This window comes from Antennarius striatus, chromosome 1, assembly GCF_040054535.1.
Source record: "Antennarius striatus isolate MH-2024 chromosome 1, ASM4005453v1, whole genome shotgun sequence".
Taxonomy (NCBI): domain Eukaryota; kingdom Metazoa; phylum Chordata; class Actinopteri; order Lophiiformes; family Antennariidae; genus Antennarius; species Antennarius striatus.
This window is the reverse complement of record NC_090776.1, coordinates 1141370-1165663: the sequence shown is the minus strand read 5'-3', so window position 1 is coordinate 1165663 and position 24294 is coordinate 1141370. Positions and strand designations below refer to the sequence as shown.

The window sequence follows — 24294 nt, the reverse complement described above, 5'->3', positions numbered from 1 at the left end:
CTCGAGGAAATGAAAAGACTGATGAATAAATTCACTCATTAATAAAGGCTTTTATTCCCTTTGATGTTCAGTAATGATTAATGATTAATGGTGATTATTGATTATTCATTGGCTCTAAATAAAACATTCAGAGTGGGTCTGACTGTCCTGAAGCTGAGGATGATGAAGCCCAGACCTTCATCCTGCTTCCTCCTGAAACTGGTTCTGATCCTTAATCCGGTGTGAACGGAACCGATGTCAGACCGGATCGGATCCAATCAGCAGGAGTCACGTGTTGCTGTTGTTTACCGTCTACCTGGTGGGGGCGGGGCATCACACCTGAGGAAGAGGAGGAGGAAGATGTTCTGATGCTCTAATCGATCTCGCGTGTCCAGGAAGTCGCCCCGCCCCCCCACTTTCCCTCCAAACGCCTTTTAATCGCATCTAAAAATCGCAACTTGATGTGGTCCGATCCATGGGGGGGTTCTGGAGGCGGACAGGTGAGAACCCCCCCGGAGCCCCCCCATGAGTCCGGTTCGGGACGCGTCCCGATTCGCGCGTCTTTCCGCGTCGGCTGCCGCCGCGCGGCGGACCGGACGCGTCCAAACGGCGCGGACCGGCGCCCCGTTGCATCACGGGAACCCCCCCTCCTCCTCCCGCGCGGTGGACCGTTCCTCGCGCCTCCACCGGCAGTCGGAGCGCGAGCCGCTCAGACGGACCTGACGCGTCAGCGGCGACACGCAGCGGAGCGCGCGGCCGCCAGACCCCCGGACCGATGGATGTTTACGAGGCTTCGCGTCCGCTCTTCCTCCTCCTCCTCTTCCTCACCTCACCAGGTCAGTGCAAGGCGCGTGACGTGACGAACCCCCGCGCGCGGCTTCTACACCTTTTTGCGCTTGTCGGTTTTGCACCTGACGCGCGCGGGTCTGCAGTTTGTGCGCAAAGTGTTTCGCGGACGCACCTGGAGCCGCAGGTGCGTCCGCGCCGCGTCCGCGGCTCCACCGCGCGTCTCACCGCGCGTCTCACCGCGCGTCTCACCGCGCGTCTCACCGCGCGTCTTACCGCGCGTCTTACCGCGCGTCTCACCGCGCGTCTCACCGCGCGTCTTACCGCGCGTCCTGCGCGTTTGCGGCTCGGACTCCGCGGTTCGACCCGCAGGTGACGGTCGGATCCGCGCGGGTTCAGGTTCCAGTCCCTCACCTGCCCGCGCGCCCTCACCTTCATCATCTCCTCCTCTTCCTCAGCTTCCGGGTCGGAACCGGAGCAGCAGATCGACATCATCACCGAGCTGGACCGGGCCAACGCCACCTACGGGATCACCCCGGTGGGGGGGCTCCACAACGGCAGCAAAGCCTTCCTGTTCAGAGGTAAGGCGCGCGCACGTGCGCGCACGTACACGCGCGCTCACACGCGTGCTACTTTTTATGTGAGTTGGGGGGCGCGCCTCCCGGTGCCACGGTGTTTCCGCGGTGCTCACCTGTTCCCACTGGAACACACACACACACACACACACACACACACACACACACACACACACACACACACACACACACACACACACACACACACACACACACACACACACACACACACACACACACTCCCAGCTGATTCCTCTCCGGTTGGGGGTGTGGGAGGAGGTGTGAGAATCGGACGCTGCAGAGGTCGTGACCTTTTGAACGTTGCGTTCATGACCTTTGACCCCTGATGACCTGGTGACCCCGTTCGTCTTCCAGTTGTTGGATCCCTGGGGGGGGGAGAGCGGGACGCGTTCCAAACCCCCGAGGAAGCGGCGTCGCTCCTGGAGGTGCGTTTGGTCTCAACGCCACGGCGCCGTGACGGCCGACGCCACCCGAACGCCCCGTCAGTTAGCTTTAGCGCGTTAGCCTGAAACAGGTTTCGTGAAGTAAAATCGGTGGAACCCCTGGGGTTCGGTGCCGGTTTGAGGCCGGGGGGGTCGAGACGGGGCCTCTGGGAGCGGCGCTGACGTTTCCCGACGCCCCTGAACGCCTCACCGTTTTGCTGTGGAGATCTGAGGAAGAATCCGATCGGCGTTTCTACGCCGACCGGCGATTTGATTTCCTGCTGTGGGGAGTCTGCAGCTTCAAAGGCTCCGCTGCATGGCGGCAGACTATTATGGGATAGATGAAAGCGGCGCTGCTGTAATGCTACATGATGATGTTTAAATTGTGGACGTTCTCTGTTGCGCTCCGACTGTGACATCATCAGCGTCCGCTTCTTTGAAGCCTTTTATTTTGGCGGGAAGCAAAATTCCAAAACTCTTTCCTTCCAGATTAAGTGTAGGCTCAGGTGTGTGGTCGCTCACCTGAGGAGGTGACAGGAAGTGATGTCGTTTTCCTCCAGGTGAGGCAGAGAGCGCCCCCTGTGGAGGATCTGAAGCAACCAATCAGAGAGCAGCTTTCCAGCTGAACGGCTGCCATGGAGTCGGTTTGGCCGGCGGCCCGTTTGGAAGCGATTATGAGTGTGTGTGTGTGTGTGTGTGTGTTTGTGTGTGTGTGTGTGTGTGTGTGTGTGTGTGTGTGTGTGTGTGTGGTAAACATCTGATAATTGTTTTGCGTTCGGTGATTGATCAGCGGTGAAGACGCGGAGGAGGATTTTCTCCTCTTGATATTTATCGATGGGCGTGGGGGTGGGGGTGGGGGGTCAGAGGCGTCCGTCTGATTAATGCTAAACCGCTAAAAGGCTAAAAACAAGCTGAGCATTGATCACACCCCGATCAATAACCGCACTTCCTGTCAGCTTTAAGGCCAATTATTCACAGCAGATAACGATATGAGGGGCCTGATTAGGGTCCGATCGACCCCCCAGGCTGATTCCAGTCTGAAGCAGCGGCGATGGAGAACAGGCCACGCCCTCAAGCAGTCTGACCAACACGTTTAACTCGTCTGTTTGAAGCCACGCCCCCTGGTGGACACGTTTAACTCGTCCTCTAACCAGAGGTCACCACAGAGGTCGTCAGAGGTCGTTCCAGGGTCACGCGTCTCCAGATGCCTCCTCTGTTGGAGCAAAGACTTTCTTAAGGGGACGTTTTCTTTCTGTAAAGTGAAAACTCAAAGAGGTGAGTTGTCAGGAGCAAAATTGTCGGTTTGGAAACCCAATTTGTGTAATCGCTGCCGGATGAAAAGAAACGCCAGCGACTCCTGAACGAGGGTTTCAGAGCCGCCGGCAATCTGTGGGAGGCGGGGAACAAACAACCGCCGTCTGCGGCGCCGCCCGCCTCCGAGGTCGAGGGGCGGCGGCCGGATTCGAACCCCCTGCTGAGGTGTTCTCATCTTGAGTCACCGTCACGTCAACGGGACGAGAACACAACAGAGAGAAGGGGAATCTCTCATCTGGGGCGCCGCCTTCTTCTTTGTTGGTGCTTGACACGACTGTCCTCCCTCGTCACGCTTGAACGCCCATACGTACGCCGTCCAGCGTCCCTTCAGAAGTCTCCTTTGGTGTCTGTGAGCTTGTGTTACTGCCCCCTGCTGGGCATCCAGGTTTAGTCGTGGTCAAATTTAAACCTGCTCCTCCACGACTTCCTGGTTTCCACGGTTTCTCGTTTGTTTCACGCCTCATGTTATCATGACACACGGAATCTGAATCTATGAGGTGTTAATTGTACGCTGCTTGGCGGGGGTTGTGGCAGAAAGGGGTACTACAGTAGTCGGAAATGGTGGCACATGGTTGTTTGTATCTGTGAATGTTTGTAAGTCATGTCTACGAATGCTCGTAACTCAGGTATTTGTGTCTACGAATGTTCATAAGTTGTTTGTATCTGCACATGTTCATAAGACAGTTGTGTATAAGTCAGTTGTTCGTGTCTACAAATGTTCATAAGTTGGATGTTTATGTCTAAGAATGTTCTTAAGTCAGTTGTTTGTATTTATGAATATTCATAGGTTAGTTATTCGTATCTACGAATGTCCGTAAGTCGGTTGTTTGTATCTTGAGGACTAGTTGTGTTTCCTACTTGAGCCATCCATCACAAGTCGGTAAGAAAGATGTTTATTTCCAGACGATTTGAGCTTGAATTTGATGATATTTTCTTCCAGTTTTCTGAACATATGGAAGCGTTTCCTGTAAATCAGGCTAAACTCTGGGTCTGTCTCGCTTTGCATCGACAGCAAACAGGTAAATTACAGAAAACCAAACACAGACATCAATTCTCAACTCTCAGGATGATTAAATGGACCCAAAGCAACGCCGCGTTCTGAGTAATTGAAATTTATCGTGTTTCTGGGCGAGCTAACGCGCTATCGCTCCCGTCGACATCACGGCGGAGTCTCGACACTTCGCTCGCCGTTTCCCAGAGGCAGTTTGGGGAGATAGGAAACGTCAAGGTGAAATACGAGAAACGACACGAGGAAGCGAATCCGACAGCATCCCGACAACACGCGGGATTTATTTCCTGAAGTTTTTGAGCCTAATTTGAAGCACGACTTTGTGATTACCGCTAATTACTGCTCCAAAACAGGCGTCCCTAATTATCTGGAATGGTGTATATTTTCATCTGCCGATCAGCGGGGGGCGTTCAGTTTCTCCGATCCGATCACCTCACGCTGGGTGTGAAACGGGCCGTCGTGTGTTCTGAAGCGATGATCACACCTTTAATCTCATAATTCACACAGACTGGCTCCAAGAACGTAAACACGAGTCGCGTGTCGGTTTGGTTCTGTTGTGATGAAGACGTAAGAAACAGAAACCAGTTGGGGGGGGGTTGATGAAGCCAGGTGAACCCCCCTGCTACTGGGGTAGGTGGGTAGTTTGTGCCTAGTCTAGATTATCCCATAACCCTGGAGGGTGGTTGGGGCACCAGAGACACGGTTTTCATCGTTTGGTGTGTGTTGGGCAATCTAGGTTAGTTTAAACCCAGAACATTGTAGGGTAGTTTGTGAGGGGGGTCAATAGTCTCTGAAAGGAGGGCAGGAAAGGGCTGATTGGGGTGGGGGAGGTAGGAGAAGGTAGAGGACTCGTCCCCTCGTCTTCCCCCGTTTCAGTCCAACACATCTTTCGTTGAAACAAAACTACCCTTGCTTCCCCAATGCTTGATTGCCTTGGCAGAAATACCCCCCCTGTGGTCGCCCCCGTCTTGTGGACTTTGTTGAAGCCCCGGTTCTGGATCTGAAACCGGTTGAACACTCCCAGCGCCCGTTTCGGGGCCGTTTAACAGTGTTCGGCTTCCAGGTCTGTTCTCACGTTGCATCAGAAGCGTTGCCGAGTCTCAACTCGCCCCTGTAGCGCCGCCGGGTACCTTGGAGCTCTCTGTAGCTCAGCGGGGGGTCCCGGCCGGCGCCACTGGGGTGCATTTATAATGAGTGCTTGCTTGTCGCCGCACCATTGTCTGCAATAAGCAGCTTGGAATCAAAGGTTTTCTTCGCATCCTTTGGTGCCTAAAAGAATTAAACATCCGTCGCTCTAAAGTTTCGCCGTCATGGATTTGTCTGAAACTTCCTTGAACTCCTCAGAACATCAATGCGACGCCGATCCTCCGTTCTGGGACGGAACCAGATTCAGTCCGTCCTCCCGCCGGCAGCAGCGATGGAGTTCACGACCGGATTGACGAGTCGCTCCGCCGGTCGCTCCACCGACAGACTTCCACCTCCGAGCGAAACGAGGGTCGTCATGTCTTTTTAAGCGTCGCGGCTGCACCTGTGGGGTAACCATGACGACGTGAGGATGAAACACGATGGCCTTTCTTCTCAAACACATCGGCGCGCCGCTCGTTCCTCCTGTTTTTAGAAAGCCCAACGTGCCAACCCTCGCGATGCGCCCCGGTGAAATGTTATCACGTCGGAGTCAGGCGACGCGTTTTGGCGTCTCTTGAACGGATCTGCCTGTTCTTTGACGGAAGGTGCATGCTGGGTAAAAAAACGTTCAAGAGGAATGAAAAGGGTTGTGAGGGCTGTGAAATCAGGCAGTAGGTGGTTTCAGGAGGAGAAAGAGTGACGTGTCTTTATTTGTACCGGATTTATCCGTCCCGATCCCGCCGTACGGAATCGTTTATTCACCGCCAACCTTGATGCGAGCGCCGTGCCCCCCCCCCCCAAGCCGTTTCATGCAGGTTGAGGCAGAAGAGGCCTTCCTCCTTCCTGCATCCGTGTTCTATTTATACCTCCGTTCCTGACATGCCCAGGAGGCCGGGGGCAGTTCACAGGCCGCCGCATCAGAGGCAGGTGGCGACTCCCGAGTCTGGGGCGCATAATCACAGCCGGCCAATCGGACGAGGGCGGCGAGCCGCTCATGTGTTATGCATCAGCTTCCTGTCCTGCTGCTGGAGGGGGCGACACTCCGGTCCCACCTCCCAGGATCCTTGGCAGAAAGACGCCGTCTGCATTATTCATCGTACAAGAGGCCGGTGTCTTTTAAAGGGACGGGTGCACCTGTGTCTACCCCCCCACGGTCAGGGCGAACAATGGCACAGGTGCTGTCAGCTGCAGGAAAGGTGATAATTAAAAACCTGGATAATCAAATGTTCTTCTTCTATTGTCTGTTGAGGTGTTTCAACGCCTCTGGGGGGTGTTTTACCCCCCCAGGAAGGAGGCGTACAGGTGGGTACAGGTCTGTGATGTGATAGCTGTAGAGTTGTTAGCATTTAGTTGTACTGTGAATATTAGCAATGCTAACGAGCTAAAACATCCCACGGCTAAACATTTGGGATGTGATGGAACGCTTCAGCAGAAGGACTGAAGCCATGATGCACTTGTGTTTGGAGGGACGGTGGCCCCCGGGGGCCCTTGAGGTCGGAGTGAAGGATAGATGTGGTGTAAAGACAGCTGAGGTCCTCCTTTGTGTGTGTGTGTGTGTGTGTGTGTGGGGGGGGTGTCAGGATGACGGTTCACACCTGAGACGAGACCCAGGAGACGCTAATTAGAACCCAAACCGATCTTTTTTTATCACATTATATCATATTATATCATGATACATGATGATATTATATAATTTCATGTCATGATATATCACAATATAATATGGTATATCATATTTCATGATATATCACATTACATCATATTATCTCGTTATAGTCTATCAATTTATATCATGACATCATATTTCATCATATTATATCGTGATATATCCTGTTACATCATATTATATCATATCATGATATATCAGGATATATCAGGATATAATATGGTATATCATTTCATATTATGATATATCACGATATAAAATGACAAAATATAACAAGAGATAATATAATGTAACGTGATATATTATGATATAACATGATGTACCATATTATATCGTGATATATCATGATATATAATGTCATTATATAATGCATGATTTAAAACAATTTCACTTCAGCTCCAATCCCTGCTGGGTGTGTTTATAGGAGTTGTCCAGCTTGTTGTGTGTTGTACACACACACACACACACACACACACACACACACACACTGAGTGTGTGTCACGGGTCAGGGTTACACAGCTCCAGCTTTAATATGGCGGCTCCCTGCAGGTCTGGCTGCACAGGAGGATTCTGGGACGGCGGCGCTTTAACGATTCCTGTCCTGTTTTTGGAGCCACACACCAGCAGCGGAGCTGTTCTGTTCCTTGTTGTCGCTGCTCCTCACATTTTCCTCCAACCAGCACCTAAAACCTGAGTCTGGTAAATCGCTGTTTCGCCGTATTTTCATCCTCCGAGTCGGCGCCGCCATCGACGGCGTGATGTGTTCATTTGTGACCTCAGCACGGAGCCTTTAGAGTCTGTCGCCGCCGCCGCCGGTGGAAGGACCCTCAGCTTCCTGCCCCCCCCGTCAGACGGCTCTATAATTAGCCGCCCCGTCCCGCCTGGAGCGTGGTGTGTTTGATGGAATCACGCCGCCCTGTAATTGTGTTCACTCGCACGGCGGCGTCTTCGGGACGCATCACAGATCCAATCGCGGTGCGTTCTGTTGGCTCTAATTGCAGCTAATGACATTCCACCAGCGCTTCATCTCACTACGCTCTTTATTATCTCAGGAACCCAAACTTTACGCGCAACGCAAAACACCCCCGGGGGCAGGATGGGGCTTTTGTGATCAGTCATTAGTGTAAATTATTAGCTGCCCCCATCAAACACCCGTATTAAATTCAGTGTTAGCATTCAACAAATAAATGATTAGAGCGTTAGCGTTAGCGCCGATTACCTCCTGCTCTACAAGTAGTGCCGAGATGACATCACACGCCCTTTTATGGGCTGCCTGGTTCTATAGAAGGCGTCCAGGCAGGAAGGCGGCGTTCACACCCTCCTCTTCCTCTTCCTCCTGGCGAGGCTAACACCTCCAGGTGAGGAATCTTGCAGCTTGGTGTAAAGCTGCCTGTTTGTCACCTGATAGGTGCGTCTGGATGAATGTGGGTGTGGCTCACACTTTAAAAGTTTCTGATTGGACGGTGATGATGTGTGTAGTTTGGTTGCTTGAGGCGACTCAGTTTTGATGTTTATCCAGATGAAAAGGATTTCTTCTTCGTTGGTGTTAATCCCAGAACAACAGCGACGTGTTGCTTCATATTAACACCGATTGTGTTTCCTGTGGCGGCGAGTTTACGATAGTGACGCATCAGCATTATCTGTTAATACAGTAAGAGGCCCCGAAGCCTCTCAATCATGAAAACAAACATCTTTTTTATCAACCAATAGACACGCAGCGTTAGCATCCAACAGATAAACTTTACCTGTGAGTAAATAATTATGTGTAAGTTATGTAAACAATAACAAAGGATGAAAAGAAACGCAAAAGTCACGAAAACACACGACACGTGGTAAAGGACGAGATGCGGTCTCACTGATGTCGTATCCATCCGCCAACATGCGGTAAAGAACGAGATGCGGTCTCACTGATGTTGTAACCATCCGCCAACATGCTGTAAAGAACGAGATGCGGTCTCACTGATGTCGTATCCATCCACCAACACGCGGTAAAGAACGAGATGCGGTCTCACTGATGTCGTATCCATCCACCAACACGCGGTAAAGAACGAGATGCGGCCTCACTGATGTCGTATCCATCCGCCAACACGCGGCAAAGAACGAGATGCGGTCTCACTGATGTCGTATCCATCCGCCAACACGTGGTAAAGAACGAGATGCGGTCTTACTGATGTCGTATCCATTCGCCAACACGTGGTAAAGAACGAGATGCGGTCTCTCTGATGTCGTATCCATCCACCCTGAAGATCGACTCGTATCTCGCATTTTCGCTCGTACATCAAACAAAAATATGGACGGAGTGACGGCTTTTATCTCAAATAAGTCGTATCTCGAGGTTCTACTTTTTAAGGAACCCGTTAGCGATCGGTTTGGCATCCCATCCTGATCCGCGGTGTAATTTCCTCCCCTGATCCGGGCCGTTATCTAGAACCATCTGCCTGCAGAGCTGGAAGGACTCTAAAGTCTGTTAGTTTTCAGCTTGGTGACAGCTTGCTGATGTCATTTCCTGTCCCGGTTTAAGCTGTGAATTATGGGTTTCATTTAGGGAAGAAAGGGGGATTTAGTGGCGTCTCAGACGCTCCATAATTGGGTTGTTGGTGATGGCTGGGATGCTGTAACGTATCTGCAGCGGCGTTGGCGCTCCAGCGCTCTGGCGGAGCAAACACTGAAGTCTCCAGCGAAGGATCAAAAGGCTTCTGGATTTAGAACTGAAACGGAGCGCCGACTGCATCACAAGCTGAGCCGTCATCTTGTTTTAGGAGGAAGAGGAGGAGGAGGCAGAACACAGTTGTAGCTGCTGGTGGTCTCCTTGACTGGGAGCTCTTCATGTCTTACAGTCGCGTCTCTGAAGGAAGACGGAGGAGCTTTGATGGAGACGACGGGGTTCGTTCCACCGCCGCGCTAAAGAAATCGCGCTCGTCGCTGGCGTGTGAATTAGCTTAAACGCAAAGGTGTGAATGTTCACCAGAGGAATCGGCTCATCTTTAAGCCGACTGGTAGGTTAAACGTGAAAAAAAGCAAAACGTCACCCGTCTGTCATTTAGTAGAAAAGAATCGTTTCTAGTCGTGTGATCGCAGACGTTCCTCAAGGAAATGATCCGTATGAGCGAACCAATAGGATACGAGATCTGAAAAATATAAAGAACCTGAAGAAATGGCAGAACTGGAACCATCATGTCGGGTTGAGGAAGCGGTTTTATTGAAACAGAGAAGAATTTCCTGTTTTAACAACGTGTAAGAAGCGATGGTGTAGTGTAGACCTCCGGCCTCCAGTGGGCGACCTGCCTTTGAAACCCGACACCACAGATGGAGATCGCTCGATGCTTCCATTGGAATAATTGAACAAAACCCGTAAAATATTTGTGTCCTTCCAGACGAGTACGAAGAAAACGCTGTGGCGAAGCCGTTAGCGGCGTCACCAGACAGGAAGTGGATCCACACCAACTTCCTGTTGGGGAATCCCGCCCCCCCCGAGCTCACAGGACTCAAACTAGAACAATACCCAATCATAAAAGTCGTATCCATCACCGTCCAGCTGGGATTGTGTGCTCACATCCCACCAACGCGCCCCCGCTCGATCATCCAGGCATGAGTAGTCGATGCAGAACAGCCGACGAATATTGATAAGTATTAATGAGCCAGCTCGTCAATTACAGTGACTAATGACGGAACCTGGAGGACGTGTGGAGGTTCCAGAGCAGATATGATTGGTCTTTGAGTTCACGCCGGCGTTCCCACCACCAGAAGAACATCACGCCGTTTGATTCACGCGGTGGCGACGACGGCTAATGAGCTGTTACCGACTTCAAGATGGATCTCCTTACAGATGTGTAGGTGTGAGAACCTGCCAGGTGAGGAGAACAACGCTTAACGTTCTCCACGGCTTGAGTGGAATGGATGCTAAATTACCTTTGATGATGTAAGCACAGCGGCGTCGCTAACGGCGCTAACGATCCGGGAAACGCCACCTGTAGGTCGGGGGGGCGGGGAAACGTCGCTCATCAAATATTAAACTGAGACTTCCTTTTTGTGGTTTTTGTGGAATTCTTCTCGACTTTCTTGTCCTTCACGTTTTTTTCTCCTGCTAGCATGGCTCAGCGTTACGCTACAGGTGTGAACGTCGCCATCAACTTTTATAGCTCACTGCTTTTGCATGGAAAGTGGCGTATTACCGTTTCCAGGGCCGTGGTGTGCATACACAGCGGCCCCCAATCAGACCCCCCAGGCGTGTTCCTGCCCATCACGGCCCCCCAGTCCTGACTCCCACGTGTCTGGACTCCAGGCGGCGCCGCTAATGGGTCGTAACTCACAGGTGTTCCGCGCCGGAAAGTTACAGTCTTGACATCTCGGTTTCCTGACGTCCGTCTGAGGACGTAGCATCCAGACGTCTACCCTGACCACACATAGCTAATTGTGAGGCTATGTTAGCGGTAGCATTAAACAAAAACAGTGTTAGCGTCCAGTCATAGCTAAATATAAGACTCTGTTAGCATTTAAAGTAAATAGAATTAGCATTCAGTTGTCTACTTCAACTGGACAACGCTAACTGTCGGGCTGTGTTAGCGGTAGCGTTTAACACAAACAGATTTAGTATCCAGTCATCTATTGTGACTAGATGTAGCTAAACAAATTAGCATCCAATCAACTATTGTGACCAGACATCGCTAACCGTGAGACTATGTTAGCGGTAGCATTTAAAATAAATACTCATAGCATCCAGTCGTCTCCTTTGGCCAGACAACGCTAACCATGAGGCTAAATTGGAAGTAGCATTTAAAATAAATATCATCCAGTCATCTACTGTGATCAGACAATGCTAAATAAAATTAGCATCCGGTTTTCTACTGTGACCAGGGGACGCTAACCGTAAAGCTATGTTAGCTGTACTATTTAACGTAAATGGAATCAGCAGTCAGTTGACTACTGTAACTCCACATCGCTAACCATGAGGCTACGTTAGCGGTAGCCGTTAACATGATAAGATGTGTGTCCTGGTAGAGATTAGAGCTAATAAAGCGTGCTAATTATGGTAACAGCTAATGTAGTTAATGCATGTTAATGCAACGTGCCCCTAAATTAGCAACATTAGCTTTTAGCATCTGTTGTCTTTGGCAGAGCTCAGTAGTGATGGTGTTGAAGTGCTTCCTGACACACACACACACACACACACACACACACACACACACACACACACACAGGCGTGTGCTCCTTTCATCTCCTGCCTCCACGCTTCGGAGCGGGTGGCGTTTGTCACGGAGACGGCGAAACATCTGGAGCGCCGTTCGTTTTAATAATTCATCCTTTCTGACTTCATAATGAGCCGCGCTCCGCCGGAGTCGCTAAACTCCGCGGCTTCCTCCCCGAACGGCGTCCCGTGTGAATAATCCGCGGTTGACACGTGTAGAGAGCACACACGGATATTGTTCGGCACGCCGCCGCCGCTGGTTTGCATTTCCCGTCGACTGTTTGATGAGTCTCCTCCTTTCTGCCCCCACTCGCTGAATTGATGCCCCGTTTGCTGGGATGAGAGGGGGAGGGACGTGTTTGTGTTCGTCTTGTCGAGTCTTTCCTCTCCAGGAGTGTTTGTGTTTCCTCGCCGGCGGCGTCTCAGCGTTGTCAGGTAGCGAAGCAGCAGCCCTGATGCCGAGACGTGACGCGCCGCAAATACATGGAAAGAACACGCAAACGCCAACGTGAGACGTACGAGGACCCCCCTGATGTCGACCAACATGTCCATCAGTCCATTGTGTCCATAAGACGGACAAAGTCCTCTTTATGCTGTCAAATGATTAGTAAATGTACGTACACAAATAGGGCCTTAGTATATATTACTTCCTCACAAGATCACAAGATCATATACACACGTATATACGCATATATATTGAAGATTGAAAACCTCGCGTCCCGTTGTGAGTCCAACCCCTCGCCGCTGTCGTGTCACGGCCTCTCGCCGGCACGGGGAAACGCCAAACACTGGCGCCGACCGCTGCGCCACGTGTCACGACCGTCTTTGCAGGTGTTTGCTGAGCAGGAGTGTTTTGGCGGCGAGCGGCACGGCGCCCTTGGCGAAGACCTTTGCTGGATTTATCTCCCGGCGCTTCACCCCGTCCTGATGCTATCTCCCAGCGCTGCTCTGCATTCTGCCCACGCCGCCGCGCTCCGTAGCTCCGCTCCGAACTCTCCTGAAGGAGAGGTGAACATGGAGGCTGTCAGCCGGCGGCGGGGGGGTGATGGAGGAGGCTGCCAGACGCGCGGCGCGTGATGATGAAGATATTTGCTCATTTGTTGCTTTATTTGACGTTTAACAACGTGTTAGCTTAGCGGGAAGATTTATCGGGAACGCCGGCGTGGTGCGCCGCTAACGGACGCCGTTATCGCGGCCTCATCGCCGCGCCGCGCTCCTCCGCTATGCTAACGCTGGGTAATTGCGATAAGGAGCTGAGTAAGCAGCGGTGATGACAGGATGAAGGCGAGTGCGCCGGTGCCGCGCGCCGCTGCCGCGATCCCGTTCCCGAGGAACACGGATAGGTAATTAAGCTCGGCTGAGTCGAGATGAAGGGGGAGGGGCTCCGTCTTCATCTCTGGGGGGCCGCGGGGTGTACGACTCGTGTGGGGCCCCCAGAGTGAGACACGGTCCCAGCAGGGGGCCCCCCCCCGACCGGAGGCCTGACAGGTCGATACGGAACCTCAAGGCGCTCGGCGCCGCGCGGAATTAGCTCACATCTCAATTCCAGCTTTTTCCCTCGTGTGTGTGTGTGTGTGTGTGTGTGTGTGTGTGTGTGTGTGTGTGTGTGTGGTTGGAAGCACACGCAGCGGTGTTCAAACCTGCCCACAGCAGTGCAGCTTTGTGTGGATCTGTGGGGGGGGGCTGATTGTGGATAGGATCTCACACACACACACACACACACACACACACACACACACACACACACACACACACACCAAACACACACACACACACACACACACACACACACACAGCGACTGTTGAGATTCTTTTAAATGTGTGATTTTTCAACCGAGAGCTCTGATTGGACGATGAAGTCTTGCTGTTCTTTTAAAGGATGTAACCCATCCATCATCCATCATCCATCATCCATCCATCATCCATCCATCATCCATCATCCATCATCCATCCATCATCCATTCATCATCCTTCAACCATCCATCCATCAACCATCCATCATCCATCCATCCATCCATCATCCAACCATCCATCATCTATTCAGCATCCATCCATCATCCATTCATCATCCATCCTTCAACCATCCATCATCCATCCTTCAACCATCCATCATCCATCCATCATCCATCCATCCATCATCCATCCAAACATCTTGACTTCCTTATCCGTCCACGAATCCGACGTCGTATGACTGACACGTGGCGTTTCCTGGGTATGTGTTGGTTGCTAGGCGTCCGTCAGAGGAGAGAAGGCGTGACGTTAAACGTTAAACGATGATGTCATCCTTCCTGTTGACGAGCGCTAGCGCTACAGATGCTAACCCGAGGGGACCCCTTTGGCTCCAGCTAATCGGATGTTCTCTCGGCTCGTGTGCTAACCGTGTTAGCGGGCGTCGCCCCGGCTGATTGATGGCCTTCATCTCATCGGGGTCATCTTTATTTACTGGAATAAAGCTGGATGATGATGATGATGATGATGAAGAGACGTGTGTGTGTGAGTCACCGCGCCGTTAGCTAGCGCGGCGCTCACAGGGTTAAAATGTTTACAGTCGGGTTCGCCGGTCGTGAAGGAAGACGAACTCCAACCACATCATCAAAGTTTCATCGCTTCAGATGGATGAATATTTCAGCAGCGCAGGAAGACTTCAAGCGCCGCCGAGGCTTCTGGGAGCTGAGCGTCTGCTCGCCGCCTGACATCCGCTCGTCTTCACGCGCTTCAAACTCTTCCTCATCTCGTATTTCGTGTGAACTTTGTTCGCTTTCGCTTTTAAAAAACCTTTTCCAACATTTGCTGACTTCCTGTGACGAATCAAACCGCCGTCCTCAGCTTCTGATTGGCTGTGAGCGCCGCCTCCTCTGTTAGCGCAGCTGCTACTGTTAGCGCCAGCTCCTCACATGGACTCACTTGGCGGCGTCTTTGGCGAGGGACGTCTCCCCGGACCGCGGCTGAGCTCCTGTGCCTCGCTGCCATCTGTGAGCTTTACCCCCCCCGGGGGGGGGCAGGTTCCAGATTAAAGCGAGATGCTGCTAGGGGGGTCGGGCTGCGCCTGTCCCTCTTCTGAGTCGACCTGATTCCTCCTGTCGCTCTGATTGGATCTGCTCCCGTCTGCTGGGGTCGCAGATGTCCTCACCACTGTCTCTAACCCATCACCACTGTCTCTAACCCATCACCACTGTCTCTAATCCATCACCACTGTCTCTAACCCATCACCACTGTCTCTAACCCATCACCACTGTCTCTAATCCATCACCACTGTCTCTAATCCTCACCACTGTCTCTAATCCATCACCACTGTCTCTAATCCATCACCACTGTCTCTAATCCTCACCACTGTCTCTAATCCATCACCACTGTCTCTAATCTGTCACCACTGTCTCTAATCCTCACCACTGTCTAATCCATCACCACTGTCTCTAATCCATCACCACTGTCTCTAATCCATCACCACTGTCTCTAATCCATCACCAGTGTCTCTAATCCATCACCACTGTCTCTAATCCATCACCACTGTCTCTAATCCATCACCACTGTCTCTGATCCACACCACTGTCTCTAATCCATCACCACTGTAATCCATCACCACTGTCTCTAATCTATCACCACTGTCTCTGATCCACACCACTGTCTCTAATCCATCACCACTGTCTCTAATCCATCACCACTGTCTCTAATCCATCACCACTGTCTCTAATCCATCACCACTGCCTCTGATCCACACCACTGTCTCTGATCCACACCTGTCTCTGATCCATCACCACTGTCTCTAATCCATCACCACTGTCTCTGATCCACACCACTGTCTCTGATCCATCACCACTGTCTCTGATCCACACCACTGTCTCTAATCCATCACCACTGTCTCTAATCCATCACCACTGTCTCTAATCCATCACCACTGTCTCTAATCCATCACCACTGCCTCTGATCCACACCACTGTCTCTGATCCACACCACTGTCTCTGATCCATCACCACTGTCTCTAATCCATCACCACTGTCTCTGATCCACACCACTGTCTGATCCGTCCATCATGGCTGCACCACTGTCTCTAATTCATCACCACTGTCTCTAATTCGTCCATCATGTTTGTCACCACTGTCTCTAACCCATCACCACTGTCTCTAATCCATCACCACTGTCTCTAATCCATCACCACTGTCTGATCCGTCCATCATGGCTGCACCACTGTCTCTAATTCATCACCACTGTCTCTAATTCGTCCATCATGTTTGTCACCACTGTCTCTAACCCATCACCACTGTCTCTAATCCATCACCACTGTCTCATCCAGGCCTTCGTTGCCTCTTGACTGAAACACAAACACCTTTAGGGATTATTTCTCAGCTGCGCCTGTGTCTCGTGTCGAGCTGAACATTTAATCTCTCCTGACTCGGTTTCATTATCAGGATCTCAGGAGGACGAGTCGAGTCGGTTTGAGGCTCGTGGCTGTGATTGGTCGCTATCGATCAGTCTGACCTTGGCGACGTCGAGCGTTTAGCCGAGCTAACGGCTGAAAGTCGGCGCCTGCAGGTCGGGTTCTAGACCCGGTCCAGACCGGGGGAAGGTTCCGTCGGTTCTCCTCCTGCGGATCCAAAGTCGGCTGAAGGGAGCAGACAGCGGGGGGAAGATTTTCTCTCAGCAGCGGTTTATCTGTGCAAAAACAAACGATGTCCCGGCGTCGACGTTCGGCGCGTGACCCGCATCAAACGGGTCGGATCCAGAATCGAACGCCGTAAACCATCCACTCCTCCGTCAAATCAGGAGCAGCGGCTGCTCCTTTAACCTCCATCGATACGAGATTCGTCTGCAGGAAGGAGGAGACCTCATTTCCTTAAAATAATTCACTAGATTTTGTCTAAAACTCTTCAGAATCTTGTGATTAAAGTTTGATTGAATCTAAAGGTGGAAATGAAGCCGGAGACAAACCCGCCGTCAGGACGGCGTTATTTTTAGCGGCGGAGGGGGAATCTCTTTATTATTCAAATTCCTGGGATGCTTTGTGATTATTTTTCCGTTTTTTGCGCCGTCAGCTCTCCCAGCTCTTCGTTTCCTGACCTCCTCTAATAAACCCGCCGCTCGTGTTCATCAGCCGTCGCCGTCGCTGCTGAGCGGCGAGCTGCTGGTGGAACGTCTGCTGATGACGTTCATGTATTTATTCATTTCCGCCGCGTGGAACTTGTTTGCTGGCGTTCCTGCTGTCTTCACCTGCACCCCTTAAGTGTGTTATTAAATTAGTGCTGACTCGACAACTCCGTCGTGGGGCAGACCCCCCCGCCAGAGGCCGGCTCATTAGAATATTCCAAAATATACATCAGCAAATAAATAAAACATGTTTGAACAGGAATGAAGACAGGAAGTAAAGTTTAAATGTTTACAATTATCTTCCTTGTGCGCCTGTACCCCCATACACCTGTACGCCTTCTCACCTGTGCACCTGTACCCCCATACACCTGTACGCCTTCTCACCTGTGCACCTGTACGCCCATACACCTGTACGCCTTCTCACCTGTGCGCCTGTACCCCCATACACCTGTACGCCTTCTCACCTGTGCACCTGTACGCCCATACACCTGTACGCCTTCTCACCTGTGCGCCTGTACACCCATACACCTGTACGCCTTCCTACCTGTGCGCCTGTACACCCAATCACCTGTACGCTTTCTCACCTGTGCGCCTGTACCCCCATACACCTGTACGCCTTCTCACCTGTGCGCCTGTACACTTGTGTACCTGTATAACCATACACCTGTACCTCTGTTGACCTGTATACTGTACACCTGCGCACCTGTACCTCTGTTTTCCTGCACTGCTGTATCCATGTGCACCTGTACCTCTGCTTACCTTTATACTATGCACTGTGCCTTTATACGCTACACCTGTACTTCTGTACACCTGTGCACCTGACCCCTGTTCACCCGTACCCCTGTGCACCTGTGCCTCTGTGCTGGAGGTGTGACCGTGTCTCCTTGTGTTCCAGATGTCAGCCGAGCGGTCCACGCACCGGCGCACATCACGGAGAAGGTGGTGCAGATGTTCAGGAGTCACAGCGAGTTCACCTTCCTGGCCTCCATCCAGCAGAAGGCGTCCACGTCGGGGGTCATCTTCTCCATCCACGAGTCAGAGCACAGGTAACCCCCCCACAGAAACCCCCCCGCGGTGGGTCTCCTGCACAGATCAGCAGCGTCTGGTTTGTCAATTAAAGCGGGAGATGAGTCTCATGTCCGGCGCCGGCGTCTGCAGATGGATGGAGACGAGGAGGGGCTGAGCAGAGACGGGTGGAGCTGGGGCGTCAGCGGGGGGTGGGGCGTCAGCGGGGGGTGGGGCGTCAGCGGGGGGTGGGGCGTCAGCGGGGGGTGCTTCGTTCAGTAGACGAGTAGCGTCTCTAGCCACTGGGAGTGGAGACACAGGCGCGTAGGGAAACCATCAGAACAGCTGTGACCTGGTGTTGGAGGCGGGGCCTCCTGTTCAAACAGGAAGCGTTCCTTTAGTAATCCCACCAGGAGGGACTATGATGCTGTCTGGACAGGAAGTGGATCCGCATCCGGATGAAACGTGTTTATTTACCTCCGTCCAGGTGTTGCGTTTCATTAACGAGGCACAGGCGTGCCAGACGCGGCGGGCCGAAGCCGGCGTGACGCCACCGCCGCCGCCGCTCGTGGAGCCACGCTGTGACTGTAATTAAATCTGCAGCGGTGGACGGAGTCTCGGTGCGCCGCTGCCTCGGCGAGCTCCATTGTGACGGAGGATTTGCTGTGAACTCTGGAAGCGTCTCTGAAGGGCCCATTAGCGCCCTCGGCTGACGGCCATTCGTTCCCATTATAGCGCAGGCTTCCCTTCAGCCGGCTAACAGACGGATAACTCATCCCGTTACACACCCCTCCTCGCTGCCTGCGCCGCTTCCTCCTCTTTTTTTTAGCACAAACAAACCCGTCCTCCTCGCCTCCGCCGGCTCCACATTTCCCCACGATAAAATCCTCCTCCTTCCTCTCATCCGCTGCCCTCCTCATCCTCAAAGCCAGAGCGTCTTTTGAATTAGAGTGTGTGTCGGTACCCGCTGCGAAGGCACAAGGAAGTTTTTCTCTGCTCGCGGCTGGCGCAGGGCACGAGGCACAGGGATTATATCTGCGCCGCTGGCTAACAGAACAAAAGATCCGCTTTCTGCCGACGCAGCGGTTTTCTGCGTTCCAGTAACGCCGTCATTGTCAAGAGGAGGCAGCGGTGATGAACGCCTTGTTGCTCCGCTGTCACACGTGCACCTGTGCCTCACGTGTCTCGCCCAGACACCCTGACCTTTAACAACGTGGTCATTTCAGGCTTTTAGCTCTTTGTTAGCGACAGAACATCAGGAAACAGATCCGGTCTCACTGATGTCGTATCCATCCGCCAACAGGTGGTAAAGAACGAGATGCGGTCCTCCTGTAAAGCCTGAATGTCTCCTCGTGGAATAATTTCCACATTTCCTGGCGTTGTCGGTCTAAATCATTCGTCTAATCTGGTCGATAAAACTCTTTTACTCCCGTCAGTCGTAAAATAACAAAGCATCTTGTTAATTTAATCACTTACAGCCCACATCTGACGGCGACACATGTTGTGTGATCCGGTCCTGGCGACAGGTGGCGGGACATATTGCTAACTAGTACCATAACGATTATCCGCCGCTGCCGCAGTCGGCAGTTTGTTCCGTTGATGGTTTGGTGGCAGATGATCCGATAGGAGGGACGGCGGCGGCGGCGGCGGCGGCGAATCGTCTCTGAGTCCGTCCTTTGTCGTTAACCGTGGACCCGTTGTGTTTCTGGATGTGGAAACCCGCTGGCTTCAGATGCCCCGCCCCCATGGAGCCGAGGGGAGGAAGAGGAGGCAACGCCGGGCAAACATCCACTGACACATAGTCCCGCTGCTCCGGATGGGGGGCCCTGGTGGTCCTGGTGGTCTTGGGGGCCCTGGTGGTCCTGAGTGTTATTCCCGATGTTCCAGGGATGACCTCGGAGCGCTACCCCCCCCCACGGAGGAGATAATTGTGTTCAGCTGCGTGACGCTGGAGGTGATGGACCTCCGACCCGGCGCTCCGGTCCCACTCTTCATCCCAAACGAGGAAGACCACTCGTCACCTCGACAGCTTCCTGCTGGAGCTGTCACCGCGGCGACGGGACCGGTCTCCAGAGCAACGCCCCACGCCGAGACCCTCCTGCGTTCATCCCATTAATAGACCGGGAGGAAACGGGGGGAGGTGTTAGCAGGAAGTCTTCCCCCTCGCCACATTAAGAGCGTGACTTCCTGTGACCCCGTTGATGGAGCCTGCTGTCGGTTAAAATCTTTTCTTTTTTTTTCTCGTCTGTAAAAACAGTTTAGAATCAAGTTTTTTCTATTTCCTTGTTTTTTTCCTCTCGTGAGTAAATTTAGCTTTTGATGAGTCGCCTGATGTATGACGGCTGCTTCCACACAAAGACGCCAAGCTGGCAGGAAAATGAAGGAATTAGCATCCAGCAGCTAGTCATTAACACCTCTTCTTCTTCTTCTTCTTCTTCTTCTGTGGTTTTATAAATACACCAGTCGCTTTTCACTTAACGTCTTAAGAATTCTCTGATTAAAAGTCTATTTTTTGCATTTCCCCCATAGTAACACGCTTTTATTTTGAAGGGACGGTACTTCGAAAATACCTTATCACTGGTAACCATGGAGATACAGTTGTTTTCTTTAACCCCATTATGTGATAAACATCTCCACCTCCTTCCATTAATGTTCTGGTGGTAATATATGGTTTGTTAGACCGCTAATGCCGCACTAACGGCGCGCTGCCACTAATGCTTCGGTCATGTGACCTCATGTCGCGGCGCCGCTTTAAATAGCGGAGTCGGATCAGGTTCCTGTAGCGCGTAGCATCATCTCATCATCAGCTCTGTTCTTGTTGCTGTATCGACGAGGCCCGGATCAATCTGTGATTGATCGGTAATATCTTTGACCCCGCCCCCGTTAGCTCGCGTTCCATCGATGTACTTCCTGTTTGTCATTAAACATGCTGGAATGTATCATGGAGCGATAACCTGCTGCCATGATGACACAAATTCCAGATTCACACCTGTTTCCTGTGACGCTTGTTGCTTTTGTGTTAGCATTAGCATTAGCGTTAGCATGGGGGCCGTCCCTTTGCCCTGATGCCGTTTGCTCCAGTTCAGTCCAGCTGGACCTGTGGACGACTTGATGCTGGTTTTATTCTACATCCCATTTAGTTCAGAGCTCCGCCCCTCACCTGGTGTCAGTTAGGCTCCGCCCCCTGTGCCCCATGCAGTGAGACCTGGTGACAGATCCGTTCCAATCCCTCATTGGATGTTTCCAGGTGTGATATTCACTCCGGACTCTCAACACGTGTGAACCGCGCTACAAATCAACACACTCCTTATCGGACTACAGATCCCAGCAGCGCTGTAGTCCTGGAGGCTGAGGGTCGTTAGGTCGGACCTCCATAAAGAATCGTAACGGGGCCAGAGACACGTAATCAGACGTGATTGAAGCGCTCCTCCGGGGCCGCCGGACGTAAAGTATATGAGAGAGAAAATGAAGCATAAAACTCGACGCTGACTTCCTGCTTCCTGTTTGACCTTCGCTGGTCGGCGTCACCGCCAACGGAACGTGTCTGTGAGCGTGAGGCGGGCGTGAACACCAATCAGGGTTCATTAGGGTTGACATCATCCACTTAAGTTTCTCTGGCTGCTTCACAGCCTGTTTCAGGGACCAGCGTCCACCTGGGGGGGACGCCACCGCTAGCGCTAACGTTGGGTTGTGTAGCGCTAACATCACATCGTTAGCTGCTCAGATTGGACGTTATCCTTTTGTTTTATATTAAAACGGGTCAAACTCGTTAATCTCATTAGTAAATCTGGTTAACAGACTGTCAGAATCAGTTGGTGCAGCATCGACCTGTGCTAACGCTGTGTTGTGCTAACGCTGTGTTGTGCTAACGCTGTGTTGTGCTAACGTTGTGTTGTGCTAACGTTGTGTTGTGCTAATGTTGCGTTGTGCTAATGTTGTGTTGTGCTAACGTTGTGTTGTGCTAACTTGTGTTGTGCTAATGTTGTGTTGTGCTAATGTTGCGTTGTGCTAATGTTGCGTTGTGCTAATGTTGCGTTGTGCTAATGTTGCGTTGTTTTGTGCTAACGTTGTGTTATGCTGATGTGTTGTGTTATGCTAACGCGTTGCGTTGTGCTAACGTTGTGTTGTGCTAACATGTTGTGTCATGTTGTGCTAACGTGTTGTGTTGCGCTAACACGTTGTGTTGTGCTAATGTTGAGTTGTGCTAATGTTGCGTTGTGCTAATGTTGCGTTGTGCTAATGTTGCGTTGTGCTAATGTTGTGTTGTTTTGTGCTAACGTTGTGTTATGCTGATGCGTTGTGTTATGCTAACGCGTTGCGTTGTGCTAACGTTGTGTTGTGCTTACATGTTGTGTCATGTTGTGCTAAGGTGTTGTGTTGTGCTAACGTGTTGTGCTAACATGTTGTGTTGTTTAAACTGTTGTGCTGTGCTAACTGGTTGCCCTAACGTGTCGTGTAGCGCTAGCGTGGCGTCTGTTAGCTGCTAATGATGCTGCGTCTTTGCTTCATGCTAACCGTGTGGATGAATCTTCCTCCACTGACATTCGCCGCTCCTCATCCTCATTAATATTCATGATGGCCGTTCAGCGCCGGCATCCAGTTGGCCGGTCGCCGTGTGTGTGTGTGTGTGTGTGTGTGTGTGTGTGTGTGTGTGTGTGTGTGTGTGTGTCCTCGCGCCTGAACACTCGGGCCGGGTGGCGGGGGGCACCCTGTCCCACACGCCGTCTGAGGCGACGCTGCTTCCAGTTTCAGCGAAGCTGAAATGTCAGGAAGGGTCGCCGGCGGCAACGGGACCGCCCCCGCCGCCGTCTGCAGATAGGCTAAAGCTAACGCGTCACAAGTTAGCAACACATGTGTGTCACTTTAAATGACCAGTTAGCATCTGTTAGCATAAGGCTAGCAGTTTGTGGACAAAATCACATTTTTTTTCCACCTCTGATGAAGAATCGATTCTATTTTTCCACAAATTTGAATACAGTTCATTTTTTGTTAAAAATAATTAATTCATAATTAATGAATTCTCTGGAATAGCGCCCCCTAGGGGAATGACAACCAATGTTCAATCAATCCTGTGAACTTTAAACCAAAGAAGAAGAATTTTCCACCAGAAAAATGTTTTTTTTTTGTTGTAAAATCATTGCACCACAATCCAAACGATCACACCTCTGACCTCTGACCTTTGACCTCTCCTTCTTGTCCCACAGCTACTTTGAGCTGGAGAGCAGCGGCGTGCGGGAGGAGATCCGCTACCGCTACCGCTTCAAGGGCAAGCCGCGCTCCGAGTCCTTCCCGTACCGGCTGGCCGACGGCCAATGGCACAAGATTGCGCTGACCGTCAGCTCCTCCCACCTGCTGCTGCACGTGGACTGCAACAGGTAACGCACACGCGTGTGCGACGCTGTCGCGTGTGTACGCTCCTCCGCTGGCGAACCCCAGCGTTTATTTTTAGTGCGCTGCGTTGGAGCGACACGTCTAATAGGCTGTCAGCGCTCATCAAGGTAAATATTTGTTCGCCGCCGTCGCAGCGAGGACGGCAGGTTGTTAGCGGCGGAGCGATAAAACCGTCGAGGACAGATTAACACACACTCACCACCGCCTGCGTCCTTACATGGGCGACAGGAAGTGGATGTGATCGCCTCATCGATCGGTGGAAGCCTCGTTTCTGGAGGAGCCTTCTCCAGCTTTGTCGCCACGGCAACAACAGGCGTGGTTAGCGGTGTCGTACGGTGTCCCTGAATGCAAAGTAGAAAAGTACGACGCCAAAGAGCAAAGAAAATGAGGCTGAACTTATTTTTGTTGTCGTTTCCTGGTTTGGCGGTTTGTACTCCCTGGCGGCGCAAGAAGGTTCCAACAGTTTGGTTTCTGTCCGGTTCTTCGGGTTCCTCCCACCAGCAGGAGTCCTCTGATTGGATGTCCTTCTACGTGGGCCGGTGCAGAGTGAGCCCCGCCTCCCATCTAGAGTCACCTGGGATAGGCTCCACCCCCTCGACCTGAGTGGACGAATGCTTCTCTGCCCTATCAGAACTGTTTCACACCGTTCTGATGTTCAGCGTCCGTCACCACCGCTGACAAGCTCCTCCCCCTCATCGCCGAGGAAACGCCGAGCGACGGCCGTCATTCCCATC

General features: G+C 52.0%; 1 protein-coding gene across 1 annotated transcript in view; it reads left to right on the top strand.

Moving 5' to 3' along the window:
- Positions 1 to 703: 703 nt before the first annotated feature.
- Positions 704 to 24294, top strand: part of LOC137600161 (protein kinase C-binding protein NELL1-like) — a 131653-nt gene continuing 108062 nt past the window's right edge. Inside the window, exons 1-4 of the mRNA XM_068321610.1 lie at positions 704 to 815; positions 1224 to 1346; positions 18060 to 18210; positions 23374 to 23544. Of these exons, the coding sequence (XP_068177711.1) occupies positions 755 to 815; positions 1224 to 1346; positions 18060 to 18210; positions 23374 to 23544 (506 nt within the window). The 5' untranslated portion in view covers positions 704 to 754. The remainder of the gene's footprint in view (positions 816 to 1223; positions 1347 to 18059; positions 18211 to 23373; positions 23545 to 24294) is intronic.